Genomic DNA, 17,295 nt, shown 5'->3' on the forward strand with positions numbered 1-17,295 from the left:
GCTTCCACTGCAAGCTCCAGGACTTGCAGCCACTCCAAGATTACCTGAGAGGGTAAGGCAGTGTGATGGAACCTGCCACTTGCCTCCTAATGTCCACTTCCCCCCTTTCGTTAGTAACACTGCCCCAGGTTTATCCGAGTACATTGCCATCAGCTATGAGAACACATCACCTAGCCTCTTATGCAAATAAGTTTAGCCACTGGACTAAGTTCTGCCAATGAGATGTAAGCAGAGGTGTTGTACGGGACTTCTGAGAAGTCTTCCTAAAGAAAACCATCTCCTTCCTGCTTTCTGGAAGGCAGACGTGACAGCCACTCCCGAAGCATCATCTTGAACGACGAGATCACACACTCAAGATGGCTGAGTAGCATGAAAAAGAGGAACCTGGGCCTCTCATGGCCATGTGCACCCACGCTGGCCTTGAACCACCTACTCCAGACCTTTTACATGACAGTAAATGCCTGTCTATTACTGACATTTTCTGTTAGGCAGAGTCAAAACTTGAACTTCATTGATACAGGTAGGCACTGGTTTAGGATAGACCAGTAAAACTTCCCCACAGACGATCAGAATCCACAGCCCATGAGAAGTGTTTCCCATACTCAACATTCACACGATAAAAGAATCAAAGTTGTGGCCAGGAGAAGGGTTTGTTTCCATCCTGACTGAAGTAAGACTCAGATTTTTAGAAAATAGAGAGCTAAGATTTAAAATTTCTTTTAAAAATTTCCAGAATAAAATCTTTATATTCTAAAATTAAAGACAAAGAACCTTTAGATTATAACTATAAATTAACCAAAGTATTTCCATTACCCGTTTTCAAAGCAAACTTCATAAGCAGCACCATGGCCTGCTCCAGAGGGTGCTCTCCAAGAACAGTCCCACACTTGTAAATTGTTAGTTATACACTTCAAATCACGAGGAGTCCCTGGAGAAGGAGAAACAAAACACACACACACACACACACACACACAAAATGCTTATTAATTTAACTGCACTGTAAAAGTCAACAAGTCAAACCGTCCCCAGCCATCAGTACAAGCATATGTGTCTGCAGAAGGCCCATGTTCTTCATGCAGAGATGAACCTGCAGTCACAGGAGGTGACTGGTTTTATATTTCTTTTTGTAGCTTTGGTTTAAAAAAGCTAGTGAGTAAACTGATGAAAGTGGGTCAACCACGAGACCACTTAGGGGTTAGGCCTCTCTCAAAAATTCCACTTCCAGACAACTAAGATAAATAGAGGGAGTGACTATATGGATTCAATGAAGGGACCAAGAGAGCGCCTGGGAGAATTTTAGTCTCCAGTGACCCCATTTGCAAAAAGGTAAATTAAAAAAAAGAATACCTCTAAGACTTTAAGTAAAAACTATGTATCTCCTATGCCACAAACACAGCTTCTAAGCACTCCTAACTACTAGTGCTTCACAGCTTGTTACCAGACTGCCACCTACACAGAAATCCCATAGCCAATCTTTAGATTTTTATGAAGCACATCACATAAACAGTAATAAACTCACATGAGTCTCTGAAAAATATATATTTTGTGTAGGCCTAAACAACTGAAAAGTAACAAATAATTCAGAAGATTACAGTCCTAATAGTATTTACTCACATCTATAAAATAACATTAGATCATGGAATACATAAGCACTATACAATGAAAAACTGTCATTCTAAAAAGACAATGAAAAGAAAGAAAGGAGAGGACTTGAGGGAGGGAAAGAGGGAGAACAAAAGGAAGGAAGGAAAAGAGGGAGAGAGAGAGGGGAAAAGCAATTAGAGTGTGAAAAAGGTATTCTATCTCAGATTCTCTATATAAATGTCTATTAAAAAGGTTTTTTCTTTAATTTTTACATGTGATTGGTAAAACAAAAACATTAGAAACACATTAGAAATCATTAGTAATCATAATAAAGTTATTTAGTAGTAATTTGGGGGGAAAAGAGAAGATCTCTTTAATTATGGAAATAATATAAAAACTAAACTCAGAGGCAGAAGGATGAAAATGTTCTTTATAGAGCAAGCTAGATTACACCTACAAACATTCTTAACGTTTTTAAATAAAAGGAAAACAAATCATATATTTCTTAAAGCAGATATCTGGATTTCATTTATGTGACATTCTGAAAGGCAAAATTACAGACAGAAAATAGACAAGTGTTGGCTGAAGGTGGGGATGGGAGGCTGACAGCAGAGGAGCAGGGGCATTTTCTGGAATGACGGACTGGTCTGTATCTTGATTGTGCAGGTGGATACATGTCTGTATGCATCTGTCAAAACTCACAGAACTTTATCCTAAAAGGGTGAATTTTACTGTATGGAAGTTATACCTTAATCTTTTAATGGGAAATGAATACTTAGATATACCTTTACGGGCCTTTTTAAAAGAAACTAGAAGTACATTAAAAAAAAAAAATGACATAGAAATGGATTTTAACCACAACCTGAAGGGTTCAATAAAGTCTCAAGATCGCTTCTTAATCAAAACAGTAATGACATTGCAATCAGTTCATTTTCTCTGACTCTGATGCACTTACTTTTTTTCTGGCTGTTTACTTGATTCATTAAATATAGAAGAAGAACTGTTAATAACAGCCACTGGAAATTTGAAGTCATCCTCATTCTTTTACTGTCCCCCATCCGGGATGGTCGTTTCAAACATAAGGAAATGTCCATCATCTGTGCAATGTAGTCAGTTCTGCATGAGGAGAAGAATTTCAAATGGTGTTCAAACTGGTCCAAGGACACTCCTTATCCTGTGCACATCAACATTGAAAATGGATACCGACAAATACCAAAACATGCTGCACATTAAAGCCACGGAGACACCAGACTCAGCTACCCCGGCTTTAGGAGATGTGACAATCGGACACAGCTGTTGCTCCGGGATCCATTATAGGGTCAGGATAGGCTTCAAATTCAAGATTATAACTGAGCACATATTTATCAACACTCCAGTACTGCTAGAGTATAGAAAAGCAGTGCATAAAACTGAGGTTTTGACAATTTTAAGTGATATGTGAAATGGCATTTTTAATTTTAATTAGTATATATTAACTTTTATAGTCACCTATTTATGACAAGTAATGTTGGTTTTCTTTTCCATGTACACTGTGATATTAAGTTTCTATTTTATATAAATTTAAATAGTTTAAAGAAAAATTTAGGGTCATTAATCACATATGGGGGATTGCAGATGTGACAAAAATATTGACAATGACATACAAATGACTAAAGTGTAACAAACACTTCAACAACTATAACGGGGAAGGGACTATCAGCAGACGAGAGATTTCAACACATTTCTGTTGAAAACTGAGAGCGTGCAGATGAGCGGTGACTGCATCTGGCGGGTGGTAGGGAGGGGCTGCAGCGGAGGGAGGCATTGTTCAGCCCAACATACCCATCAGCCTAGCGAGTGCCAGGCCCTCCTCCAGGCACCAAGGGTGCAACACCGAGCTAGACGAAGTCCCTGCCCTCAAGGAGCTTAGATGCTAGTTCTAGAGACACAGACATAAACAAGTAAGGTCCTGATACGAACTTCAAAATCTAGAGTAAGTCAATGTGCACGAGAGTGTGTGAGTGAAGGTCCAGCATCTGAGCTGGGATCTGACTGATGAGAAGACTGCCATGGTAAGATCAGGGAAAGAGTAGCAAGAGCAAATACAAGGACCCTAAGACAAGGACAGCTTACCAGGTTCAAAGGTCAGGAAGGGGGGCTGAGAGGAGGTGGGCTGGCCAGGCCACAGAGGGCCTTTGGTCATCAAAAGGACAAGGGCTTTAACAGGTCGAGATGAGCAGCAGCCACTGGAGTGTTTTAATCAGGGGACATCCATGATCCGATCTGCACTTTGGGAAGATTTCTCTAGCTGCTACATGGAGAACAGACTCTAGGGGAGAAGAGAGGCAGGGGAACCATAGTCCAAATGAACTAATCAGTGGTGAGGACCCTCTGCTAAGGTTTTCAAGAGCAGAGGTGGTGATAGGTGGTCAGATTCAGGATCTGTACAAGAAATGGAGGGTCTTATCAATCCATTATAGGCAGGACAGAGTGGTGGTTAAAAACACAGACAGGCTCTGAATCCCAGCTTTTGCACCTACTGTGTAACCTTAACTGCTCTGTGCCTCGGTTTCCCCATCTGTAAAGTAGGGATAACTAGTTTTCTCATAAGTTTGTTGTGAAGATTAAATGAGTAAATATATGCAAAGCACTTGGAATAGTGCCAACAACATATACGTGCTATAAGTGTACTTTGTGTATTATGTGAGGTATAGGGAGAAGAGAGAAGGCAAATATGACTACTAGATTTGGCGGAAAAACAATACTGGATGGATATGGTGCCACTTAAATCCTCTGTGCGTGTGTGAAGGAGGATGCAGTGATTCACGGGGCTGAAGCTCAAGGATTCCAAGATTTGTTTATAGAAGTCAACTCTGACATGCTCCTACACCCCACTCCCAACAGAAGTGTTCTCCCTACAGAACATAAAAGAATTGTTGAGGACACAGAGCAGCTAACAAAGACATGGTTGTCAAAGAGGAAAGCCTTCCACACCTGACCCTGAGGGATTCCTCCGAGTAATGATGTTCGCATCCACTGTTGTTGAATGAAGCTTGCCAGACAACAAGTCCTCCCAATGTGCTGAAAACTCCTTGTCAGACCTAATATTGCCTCATTTTTATATTGGAATAGACGACTAAGGATCATAAAACATATAAGAAAGCCTAAATCGTTGAAGAGAAATTCAGGATAAACAGGATCACCAAAAGGAAAATAAAAATTACTCCCAGAGGAAATAGGGATAATGTGAGAAACAGGAAAAGTAAAAAACAAAAAAAAAAACAAAAAGAAAATCACCTCTAAATAGTACTCTCTGAGCGGGCATGGCACAGTCATAAAAACAAGAAGAGGATGCAATGAAAAAGGAATAATCAGAAATAACTCTTACACATTACATACATTGGCTGATAGTAAAAGATTTCTAATGACAGATAAAACATTGAGTAATCTTTCAGAATACACAAAAGACAGAAATAGAAAATGTGAGAAGAAATATGAGAAACAGGAACTTGAAAAAGGAAAGGTGATCGAACATCTAAATAACTGGAACCTAACAAGAGAATTCAAGAAACATGTTTCTTAGTGAAAGCAAACGGCAAGATGGCTGCCTGGCTGCTGCTGAGCCCTGCCACAAACCCGGGAAGTGAATCCCAAAGAGCACAAATGATCATAACCAAACATACACGAGGCACAAGCACACATTTCAAAAGTGTTCACAATGATTTTCTGGATGAAGAACTTCCTAGTCAATCACAGTTTCGCCGAGCTTACTTATTAAAATGAAAATGTATTCATGGAATGTCGAAAATGCCAATTGCCAAAGTTATAGAATTACGTGGCGTGTACAGGAATAACTTAATAAAGGAGACCAAACGTGACCAAACCATGACTAAAATAATCACAAACCATATTCACTGACTGGCTAAGAATTACCTTGAAATGAGACAATCCCTCACTACAAGCCTACAGTTGTCTAGAAAAGAGTGTGTCCCATGAAGCGGCAGGCGGGGGACGGGGGCGGCTGAGGATGGGCGCGGGACTGGGTACTGTGGACTAAGGCCCTCATCCTGGCTCCGTTAGCAATTAGCGGTGTGACTGAGCGCAAATCACTTAATCCACCCTCCCCACCTCCCCAGCTTCAGCCTCAACCAGGGTGGCACGGAGGCAAGCTCTGCCCAGAGTCCCTAGGAGAGACTTCCCCAAGTTAAGCGGGATATTCCATTCCTGTTGGCAGGCACAAGCACAAGGGCAGCAGTGCCAGCAGCACTGTGCCAGCAGTGCCAGCCCCACCCAGGAGGGACACGACTGAGCAGGTCTGCGAGGGTCAGGGTGGGGTGCTCGGGAACAGAAGAATCAATGGCACTGTCGCCAAGGCCAGCTCAACTGAAAACAGGCAAGATGATAAAGAGGACTTTGTTGTTATAACATTGACACAGGCAACTCTGAGCAAGTCCTTAGGCCGTATTATATTATGCTCTAATAGCTCTGACCTCTCTAGCAAATGGACTTATTTGAGGCCGGAACAATACATGGACAGAGCCCTCCGGTGCACCTCCAGGAAAACAGGGACCCACAAAACTCGTCCCTGCTCCCTCCCGATAGATGCATTGTCAGAACTTACTTTTTTCCCCACCAATGGCTTATTCTTTAGAGGAAAGCACATTTTTATCAAATTTCAGGAGCTAATTTTCAAAATTAGAGTAGCTGTCTTTTGACACCAGAAGAATGCAAATGTAAATTTCTAAAGGGGAGAGACAGGGAAGAAACTACTCAGGCAGGTGTCAACCGGAGCCCTGTGTCCTTGGTGGGGACAGCCACCTGCTCTAAAGGTGGCAGCAATGGGCCTTGTTTTGCCAGATTTTCTTCTTTTTCAAGACTAGGTAGAAATCTGGGATTTTACATGAAATACTCAAATCTGTAAACATAAGCAACTATCTCATATTTTTTATACATTCTAAAGGCCAAACAAAATACGCCTTCAGACTGCATCCTGCCCAAGGGCTACCAGGTTCGTAACCTCCTCAATGTAATTATTTTAAAGGATTCAAAAATGTCAATAAATCCTTCAGTTTAGGAAAACTGATCATGCAGGATCAATGTATAAAATTGTTGAGCACAAAGAAAAAAATCTGTCTTTTGCTTGTTAGTTCTTGTATCTTTCCGTGTATCGTGCCCTCTGTCTTAGGCGTCTGAGCGGCCGGGGCCCAGCGTGCAGAGCTCGGCCACCAACCGTATAAGCGTGGTCCCTCCCTTGAAAGTGGCCACACAGGTGCTCTGTTTGCTTTCTCATCGGCTTTGAGAGTTCTGCCTCTAGGCTACATGAGGTTCTGGACCTTTCTGCTGAGGATACAGTAGTTAGAAAAAAGAGTGGAGAAAAGTAAAGCTAAAGGCAGAAGAGTGCCAGAAACTGCAGTCCTGATGTGTTTTGTTTAGTTGTTATGTTTGTTTTCTCTTTTTGGGGGGTGGAGGGGAGACAGATGGGCAGAGAGGGAGCAGGAACATGACAGAGAGTGAGTGAGTGCATTCTGCTGGTGAGAATCTACTCCGGCCTGGAAGGGGGCTTGAGAAACAACTGCTCAGGCAGAGAGAGGTGAGTAAAGACGACCCAAGGCATCTTTATTCCGAGCCTCTATTCTTGTCACCACAGTGAAATGACTCCCTTGTCACTAACACACAAAGGAATGAAACACTGGAAGGAGAAAAAGCTGCTTAATCACCGCACAGCAAAATAAATGTGCAAGTAGTTCACTGAGCCTACAGGAGGGGAGGTGCCTGGGTGGTCACCCCGAGCAACCAGGTGGGAAAGCAGACAGTGTCCTACTGCCGATTCCCATCCTCCTTAGTGTCCCTTTTTTTTTTTCCTTCCTCACTGTTTTCTGTTAGGGAACATAAAAATCATTAAAAAACTCTGATCAGCAACCACTCTCCTAATTCCACTCCCCACTCCGACCCGCCTACTCACAAGAGCTTAAGTTCCTCAAGCACTGCCCTCTGAAGAATGCTCTCTAGGAACAGAAACTTTGCAGTAGGTAGACTCTATTGCATTGTTAAAGTGAAGTGTGGGGATTTAAGTAAAATGGGAGATGTACCTGTGGAAAACCCCAACCTGGCTGGACTGGAAAGCTCAGCCTGGGAAGGCAGATGGAGACGGGACTGTGTAGGGAGACGTAAAGGTGTGAAGGAAGAGAGAAGCTTGAAGGAAGTGGTGTTTAAAGGAGACTGATTAAGAGACAACTGCAATAACAAGAACATACACAGAATCCATATTCAACCGCAAAAATCTAGTCCTAAAAGATGCCACCAAGTACCCAGCACAATGAATTTAAAAAGACTCCTTCCACAGTACAGCACGTAATAACTGCGTAAAAGAAGCTCTGAAAAGCTTCCAGGGAGGGGGAGGGGGAGGGGGAGGTCCCACCCAGGGCCCAGGAATGAGCACAACATGGGAGCAGCTCCCTGAGCCAGGACTCTGCGACTGCCCTGTGAGCCCCACGAACCCTCTACTGTCACACGGGGAAGGTGACGGCGCTATCTCCAGAGCGGGCCACGGGTGTACGGGAGACACTGGGTGTGTGGTCAGTAAACACTCTGGGGGAGGAGAGGGGAGGCAGGGAGGAGAGGAAAACACAGACTTCGTAGCACTGAAAGCTAGAGAGAACGTCTTCCAAAAGCTGAGTGAAAATTACTTTCATGCTTGACTTCTATACTCAAACTATTAATTAAGCGAGAGAATAAAATACATTTTATAAAGACATGCCAGATCTCAAAAGATATTTCTTCCTTGCAGCCATTCTCTGGAGACTACTAGAGGACATGATTCACCAAAAAAATTAGGCAGAAAACCAAAAATGAGAAAAATGATCCATGAAACTGTTTTAACCCAGGAAAGAAGCCCTGTGCCTCCCCTCCAATCTCATTCCAGGTCACACTAAAATTGATTCCATTCCCCAAGCTGCCGGACCCCTTCATGACTCTTTACATTTGCACATGTTTTCCCTTCTGCCTGGAGTTCCCTCTGTACTCCTTTCTGCCACCCTCTCCTCAATTCACCTGGGAGACTCCTGGTGGGAGTCAGGAAGAGCTCATTATCACCTTTGTGATACCTTCCGGTTCCCCGAAGGTCTGATGCTCCTTCTTCTGCTTCCAGGACACTTTAATTACATCTCCATTACAGGGGTTGCAAAAACTGTGACCTGTGGGCCAGATTCACCCACCTCTGCTTTGGTAAATAAAGTTTTACTAGAACAGAGCCACGCCCATTTGATTACATACTGCCCAAGGCTGCTTTCACATCCCCATGTTGGGACTGAATAGTGTCCACAGAGACTACAAGGCCAGCAAACCTAAAATATTGATGACCTTGCCCCTACTAGAAAGTCTGCTGATCTCTTCCCAATTCTGTAATTCCTCCAACAGACTATAAGCTCCTTGAGAGGAAATGCTGTCTCTCTGTTCACTGTAAGGCACTCCCCCCTCCCCCCCCCCCACCCCCCATCAGTGTCCAAGCACAGCTCCTGGCACTCAGCACTCAAAGCTCAAGCTGGCTGATAGGTGAGTGAATACCAAGACGTAAATGAATATGTATATGTCTGCACACTACGCTTTGATTGCCAGGCTTCACCACTAACCCAAGTACTGCCAACACTGGGAAGCTAAGTTCGAGCTGTAGTTCCCAAACCATGCACTAAGGTGCCCCAAGGCACAGAAGCAAATGAACTGGGGTACCACAGTACATTTTAAAATTTCAGAGGAACCACAGTGACATCTATCCAACACTATGAGAACCTTTAGCTAAAGGTAGTTTGGTTTCAACACTAGGTCATGCCACATTCCTCTCAATGACGTCATATCTTTGTGAAGTGGGAGGGAAGGCTTGTTGGATGTCGTGATAAAACACAAGTACAAACCAAAAATCAATTGTAGAGGTGGAAAAAAGGGTGGCAGGGCCCAATCTGTTTCCAAGGTTTGAGAAGCTTTTCAGTACCCAGACAGGTGCATCTACGTGGCTTTTTAAGAATGAAATAAAGATATTATTACCTTTACGTTGATATGCATTATTTTCTCAAACTGCTACTAAAATGTCAGGTCATAAATACTTATTAATTTGATTGGACCTACTATTTCATAAAAAGAAATGTTAGGTTATTTCTTTTGACCTGGGGGTACTATAAGAACATTAATAAGAGAGGACAGACAGCAGAAGCAAGAAGAACTACAATCCTGCAGCCTGTGGAACTAAAACCACATTCACAGAAAGATAGACAAGACGAAAAGGCAGAGGGCTATGTACCAGATGAAGGAACAAGATAAAACCCTAGAAAAACAACTAAATGAAGTGGAGATAGGCAACCTTCCAGAAAAAGAATTCAGAATGATAGAGAAGATGATCCAGGGCCTCGGAAAAAGAATGGAGGCAAAGATCAAGAAGATGCAAGAAATGTTTAACAAAGACCTAGGAGAATTAAAGAACAAGCAAACAGAGATGAACAATACAATAACTGAAATGAAAACTACACTAGAAGGAATCAATAGCAGAATAACTGAGGCAGAAAAATGGATAAGTGACCTGGAAGACAGAGTGGTGGAATTCACTGATGCAGAACAGAAAAAAGAAAAAAGAATGAAAAGAAATGAAGAAAGCCTAAGAGACCTCTGGGACAACATTAAATGCAACAACATTTGCATTATAGGGGTGCCAGAAGAAGAGAGAGAGAAAGGACCAGAGAAAATATTTGAAGAGATTATAGTCGAAAACTTCCCTAACATGGGAAAGGAAATAGCCACCCAAGTCCAGGAAGCGCAACGAGTCCCATACAGGACAAACCCTAGGAGAAACACACCGAGATACATAGTAACCAAATTGGCAAAAATTAAAGACAAAGAAAAATTACTGAAAGCAGCAAGGGAAAAACAACAAATAACATACAAGGTAACTCCCATAAGGTTAACAGCTGATTTCTCAGCAGAAACACTACAAGCCAGAAGGGAGTGGCATGATGTACTTAAAGTGATGAAAGGGAAGAACTTACAACCAAGATTACTCTACCCAGCAAGGATCTCATTCAGATTCGATGGAGAAATCAAAAGCATTACAGACAAGCAAAACCTAAGAGAATTCAGCACCACCAAACCAGCTCTACAACAAATGCTAAAGGAACTTCTCTAAGTGGGAAACACAAGAGAAGAAAAGGACCTACAAAAACAAACCCAAAACAATTAAGAAAATGGTAATAGGAACATACATATCGATAATTATCTTAAACGTGAATGGATTAAATGCTCCAACCAAAAGACACAGGCTCGCTGAATGGATACAAAAACAAGACCCATATATATGCTGTCTACAAGAGACCCACTTCAGACCTAGGGACACATACAGAGTTAAAGTGAGAGGGTGGAAAAAGGTATTCCATGCAAATGGAAATCAAAAGAAAGCTGGAGAAGCAGTACTCATATCAGATAAAACAGACTTTAAAATAAAGAATGTTACAAGAGACAAGGAAGGACACTACATAATGATCAAGGGATCAATCCAAGAAGAAGATATAACAATTATAAATATATATGCACCCAACATAGGAGTACCTCAATACATAAAGCAACTGCTAACAGCTATAAAACAGGAAAAAAACAGTAACACAATAATAGTGGGGGACTTTAACACCTCACTTACACCAATGGACAGAACGTCCAAAATGAAAATAAATAAGGAAACAGAAGCTTTAAATGACACAACAGACCAAATAGATTTAATTGATATTTATAGGACATTCCATCTAAAAACAGCAGATTACACTTTCTTCTCAAGTGCACACGGAACATTCTCCAGGATAGATCATATCTTGGATCACAAATCAAGCCTCAGTAAATTTAAGAAAATTGAAATCATATCAAGCATCTTTTCTGACCACAATGCTATGAGATCAGAAATCAATTACAGGGGAAAAAGCGTAAAAAAACACAAACACATGGAGGCTAAACAATACATTACTAAATAACCAAGAGATGACTGAAAAAATCAAAGAGGAAATCAAAAAATACCTAGAGACAAATGACAATGAAAACACAACGATCCAAAACCTATGGGATGCAGCAAAAGCAGATCTAAGAGGTAAGTTTATAGCAATACAATCCTACCTCAAGACACAACAACCATCTCAAATAAACAATCTAACCTTACACTTAAAGGAACTAGAGAAAGAAGAACAAACAAAACCCAAAGTTAGCAGAAGGAAAGAACTCATAAAGATCAGAGCAGAAATAAATGAAATAGGAACAAAGAAAACAGTAGCAAAGATCAGTAAAACTAAAAGCTGGTTCTTTGACAAGATAAACAAAATTGATAAACCATTAACCAGACTCATCAAGAAAAAGAGGGAGAGGACTCAAATCAATAAAATTAGAAATGAAAAAGGAGAAGTTACAAAAGACACCGCAGAAATACAAAGCATCCTAAGAGACTACTACAGGCAACTCTATGCCAATAAAATGGACAAACGGGAAGAAATGGACAAATTCATAAAAAGGTATAACCTTCCAAGACTGAAGCAGGAAGAAATAGAAAATATGAACAGACCAATCACAAGTAATGAAATTGAAACTGTGATTAAAAATCTTCCAACAAACAAAAGTCCAGGACCAGATGGCTTCACAGGTGAATTCTATCAAACATTTAGAGAAGAGCTAACACCCATCCTTCTCAAACTCTTCCAAAAAATTGCAGAGGAAGAAACACTCCCAAACTCATTCTGTGAGGCCACCATCACCCTGATACCAAAACCAGAGAAAGATACTACAAAAAAAGAAAATTACAGACCAGTATCACTGATGAATATAGATGCAAGAATCCTCAACAAAATACTAGCAAACAGAATCCAACAACACATTAAAAGGATCATACACCATCATCAAGTGGGATTTATCCCAGGGATGCAAGGGTTCTTCAATATATGCAAATCAATCAATGTGATACACCATATTAACAGACTGAAGAATAAAAACCATATGATCATCTCAATAGATGCAGAAAAAGCTTTTGACAAAATTCAACACCCATTTATGATACACACTCTCCAGAAAGTGGGCATAGAGGGAACTTACCTCAACATAATGAAGGCCATATACGACAAACCCACAGCAGACATCATTCTCAATGGTGAAAGACTGAATGCATGTCTTCTAAGATCAGGAACAAGACAAGGATGTCCACTCTCACCGCTATTTTTCAACATAGTTTTGGAAGTCCTAGCCACGGCAATCAGAGAAGAAAAAGAAATAGAAGGAATACATATTGGAAAAGAAGAAGTGAAACTATCACTGTTTGCAGATGACATGATACTATACATAGAAAATCCTAAAGATGCCACCAGAAAACTACTAGGGCTAATCAATGAGTTTGGTAAAAGTTGCAGGATACAAAACTAATGCACAGAAATCTCTTGCATTCATATGCACTAATGATGAAAAATCTGAAAGAGAAATTAAGGAAACACTCCCATTTACCACTGCCACAAAAAGAATAAAATACCTAGGAATAAACCTACCTAGGGAAACAAAAGACCTGTGTGCAGAAAACTATAAGACACTGATGAAAGAAATTAAAGATGATACAAACAGATGGAGAGATATACCATATTCTTGGATTGGAAGAATCAATATTGTGAAAATGACTATATTACCCAAAGCAATCTACAGATTCAGTGCAATCCCTATCAAATTACCAATGGCATTTTTTACAGAACTAGAACAAAAAATCTTAAAATTTGTATGGAGACACAAAAGACCCCGAATAGCTAAAGCAGTCTTGAGGGAAAAAAATGGAGCTGGAGGAATCAGATTCCCTGACTTCAGACTATACTACAAAGCTACAGTAATCAAGACAATATGGTACTGGCACCAAAACAGAAACACAGATCAATGGAACAAGTTAGAAAGCCCAGAGATAAACCCACGCACCTATGGTCAACTAATCTACGACAAAGGAGGCAAGGATAGACAATGGAGAAAAGACAGTCTCTTCAGTAAGTCGTGCTGGGAAAACTGGACAGCAACATGTAAAAGAATGAAATTAGAACACTCCCTAACACCACACACAAAAATAAACTCAAAATGGATTACAGACCTAAATGTAAGACCAGACACTATAAAACTCTTAGAGGAAAACATAGGAAGAACACTCTTTGACATAAATCACAGCAAGATCTTTTTTGATCCACCTCCTAGAGTAATGGAAATAAAAACAAAAGTAAACAAATGGGACCTAATGACACTTCAAAGCTTTTCCACAGCAAAGGAAACCATAAACAAGACAAAAAGACGACCCTCAGAATGGGAGAAAATATTTGCAAAGGAATCAATGGACAAAGGATTAATCTCCAAAATATATAAGCAGCTCAATATTAAAAAAACATACAACCCAATCCAAAAATGGGCAGAAGACCTAAATGGACATTTCTCCAAAGAAGACATACAGATGGCCAAGAAGCGCATGAAAAGCTGCTCAACATCACTAATTATTAGAGAAATGCGAATCAAAACTACATGAGATATCACTTCACACCAGTTAGAATGGGAATCATCAGAAAATCTACAAAGAACAAATGCTGGAGAGGCTGTGGAGAAGAGGGAACCCTCTTGCACTGTTGGTGGGAATGTAAATTGATACAGCCACTATGGAGAACAGTATGGAGGTTCCTTAAAAAACTAAAAATAGAATTACCATGTGATCCAGCAATCCCACTACTGGGCATATACCCAGAGAAAACCATAATTCAAAAGGACACATGCACCCCAATGTTCACTACAGCACTATTTACAATAGCCAGGACATGGAAGCAACCTAAATGGCCATCGACAGACAAATGGATAAAGAAGATGTGGTACATATATACAATGGAATATTACTCAGCCATAAAAAGGAACGTAATTGGGTCATTTGTAGAGACATGGATGGATCTATAGACTGTCATACTGAGTGAAGTAAGTCAGAAAGAGGAAAATAAATATCGTATATTAAGGTATATATGTGGAACCTAGAAAAATGGCACAGATGAACCGGTTTGCAGGGCAGAAATCGAGACACAGATGTAGAGAACAAACATATGGACACCAGGGGGGGAAAATAGTGGGGGTGGGGGGTTGGTGGTGTGATGAATTGGGAGATTGGGATTGACACGTATACATGAATATGTACAAAATGGATAACTAATGAGAACCTGCTGGATAAAAAAAAATAAAATAAAAAATAAACAGATTTTCTGGGTGTACTCTGATGATTTTGCAAATATGTTCCTATAAAAGGGTTCCATCTTCAAGAAATTCATGGAAAAGACTCTGACAAGTACAGGTTTCTGGTAACTGACTGTACTGCTGAACTGAATGAATAAGCATTTTCAGAACTCTAATGAAAAACTGATGAACTCATAAAAGTGCTAACAAAAGATCAAGATGAAAAAAAAAATTAATTACATGGGACTGAGTGAACTGATGAGGATGAGTATAATTTTTGTGACTTTCTGTCTGAATTAAAAAAAAAAAATTCCAAAAAATAAAAAATTAAAAAAAAAACAGATTTTTAAAATGTATATTTTGTCATTCCTGAAGGACCTCATTTGAGTGGATTTGTGCAGATAAGCAAGGAATTGTCCAGTAGATGGTTAATCAGTAACTGGGAAGATACCTGGAAATATGTATTTAGAAGTCATCAGTTATAAGTGATGGTTAAAGCCACAAGAGTAGAGGATGCTGTTCAGTGAAGGAATGTGGGGTGAAGGAGCAGTGGGTTATTGGAGTTCCACCAAGGAAGCTGAGAAGGAATGGGGTCCTAATGGCATCTCAAGTCAGTGGAGGAAGGATTGGGTTATTTAATAAAAAGTGTTGGGACAAGTGGTAGCATTTGGTGGGGAGAGGGGAAAGCTGGGCCCCTGACTCATATTGTTCACCAGAATTAATTTTATATGGATTAAACCTTAAAATGTTAAAAACCTTAATTGTACTTGAAGACAATATAGGTGACAATCTATGAAATCTTCACATGAGAAAGAACTTTATAGTCAGAAACTATAAAGGACAAAACTGAGAAATCTGACTTAATGAAAGTAAAACAAAAACTTCGCTAGAAAGTAAGAGAACTGGGAAATATATTTGCAATGTATATAACACAGTTAATATGCACATTGTGATATTTCTTTCTAATTGAGCAGTAAGGAACAGATTAATGCCTAATTAAAAAGGTAGACAAAAGATAGAATAAGCAGTGTACAAATAAAGCATTGTAAATCACCAATAAACATGAAAATGTATTTTGATTACATAAGCAAGGAAATGAGATTTATGGCTAGCAGTTGGACAATTAAAATTAAAAAAAAAAAAAAAGATAACCCTTGATAGTAGAGAGTGTGGGGAAGTATGGACTGGGGAACGCAGCTGTTCCTGGTTCTTTTTGAAGGTGAGCTTTTATCATGCTTGCTTTCATGTTAAAAATCTCTTGACATGTTTTTAAACAAGAAGGAATGTTCTTCAGGTCATTTCTTTACTATAATAGTAGAGTGTTTCACCTCTGTGATAGAAGGAAGAAACAAGTTCATTTGTCTGATAGACGCTTGTTGACATTTCTTGAAGGCTGTTGAAGTCACTCCTATTATAGCAGAGCTGAGGTGAGACCTGAGTGGATAGATGTCCCTCTTCAGTGGGGTGGGGCTTCCAGGGGCCTCTGAAAGATGGGAACCGTTGGCAAGTGGAGAATATGGGTGGGTGGAAAGGGCCATTCGCTGGAGCTGTGGTTTAAGGAGAGGCCTGAGGCCTGTGGGAGTGAGGAGGTTTGGGGAGTCACCGGTCTTCAGCTGTACTGTGGAGGGCATGGAGGCAGACCGTTGGTGGCCACTGGAAGGGCCTGGTCTTCCAGGCAGAGCAGGGACTTGATGCTGGAGCAGCAGGGGCCTTCGAAGGGTTTTAAGCACTTGAGTGATGTGCTCCAATTTGTTATGATATGCTGAAGTTGATAAGGAACAGGCTCTTGAATGAACAGGGAAGTCCTCGCTGGAATGATGACCAAAACTGACAGGAATGTCAGGATCCCGAGAAACAAAAAATCTGGATGACAGTGTATAAAAAATTCCTAGGACATTCAGAAAAAACATAAGCTAGATTCTTATAACATAGCAAAGGTTGAATTTCAGTATTATTCTCCTGCATGCACAAGGCAGACTAAAATATGATACTGGAATCCCTAAGCACTTGAGCTATCCTCTTATTTAATTCCCAAACTTTCTTGGTTCATAGTGTCCTTAGTGTTTCATTAATGTTTTTCTTTTGTTTTTTGTTTTTTATTTTTAATACAGCAGGTTCTCATTAGTTATCCATTTGATACACATCAGTGTATACATGTCAATCCCAATCTCCCAATTCATCACACCACCACCCCGACCCCCCGCCGCTTTCCCCCTTGGTGAACAAATGATTGTTCTCTACATCTGTGTCTCAATTTCTGCCCTGCAAACCGGTTCACCTGTACCATTTTTGCAGGTTCCACATACATGCGTTAATATACAATATTTGTTTTTCTCTTTCTGACTTACTTCACTCCGTATGACACTCTCTAGATCCAGCCACGTCTCTACAAATAACCGAATTTCGTCCCTTTTGATGGCTGAGTAATATTCCATTGTATATATGTACCACATCTTCTTTATCCATTTGTCTGTCGATGGCCATTTAGGTTGCTTCCATGTCCTG

At 40.4% G+C, this 17,295-nt stretch overlaps 1 protein-coding gene across 1 annotated transcript in view; it reads right to left on the minus strand.

Annotated features, from left to right (window-relative positions):
* LIFR (LIF receptor subunit alpha) overlaps nt 1-17,295 on the minus strand; it is an 85,380-nt gene that overhangs the window by 49,613 nt on the left and 18,472 nt on the right. The window contains exons 2-3 of the mRNA XM_068535257.1: nt 2,540-2,700; nt 814-928 (exon numbers count right to left, since the gene is read on the minus strand). Of these exons, the coding sequence (XP_068391358.1) occupies nt 814-928; nt 2,540-2,681 (257 nt within the window). The 5' untranslated portion in view covers nt 2,682-2,700. The remainder of the gene's footprint in view (nt 1-813; nt 929-2,539; nt 2,701-17,295) is intronic.

This window comes from Eschrichtius robustus, chromosome 2 (assembly GCF_028021215.1).
Source record: "Eschrichtius robustus isolate mEscRob2 chromosome 2, mEscRob2.pri, whole genome shotgun sequence".
In the NCBI taxonomy this organism is placed as follows: domain Eukaryota; kingdom Metazoa; phylum Chordata; class Mammalia; order Artiodactyla; family Eschrichtiidae; genus Eschrichtius; species Eschrichtius robustus.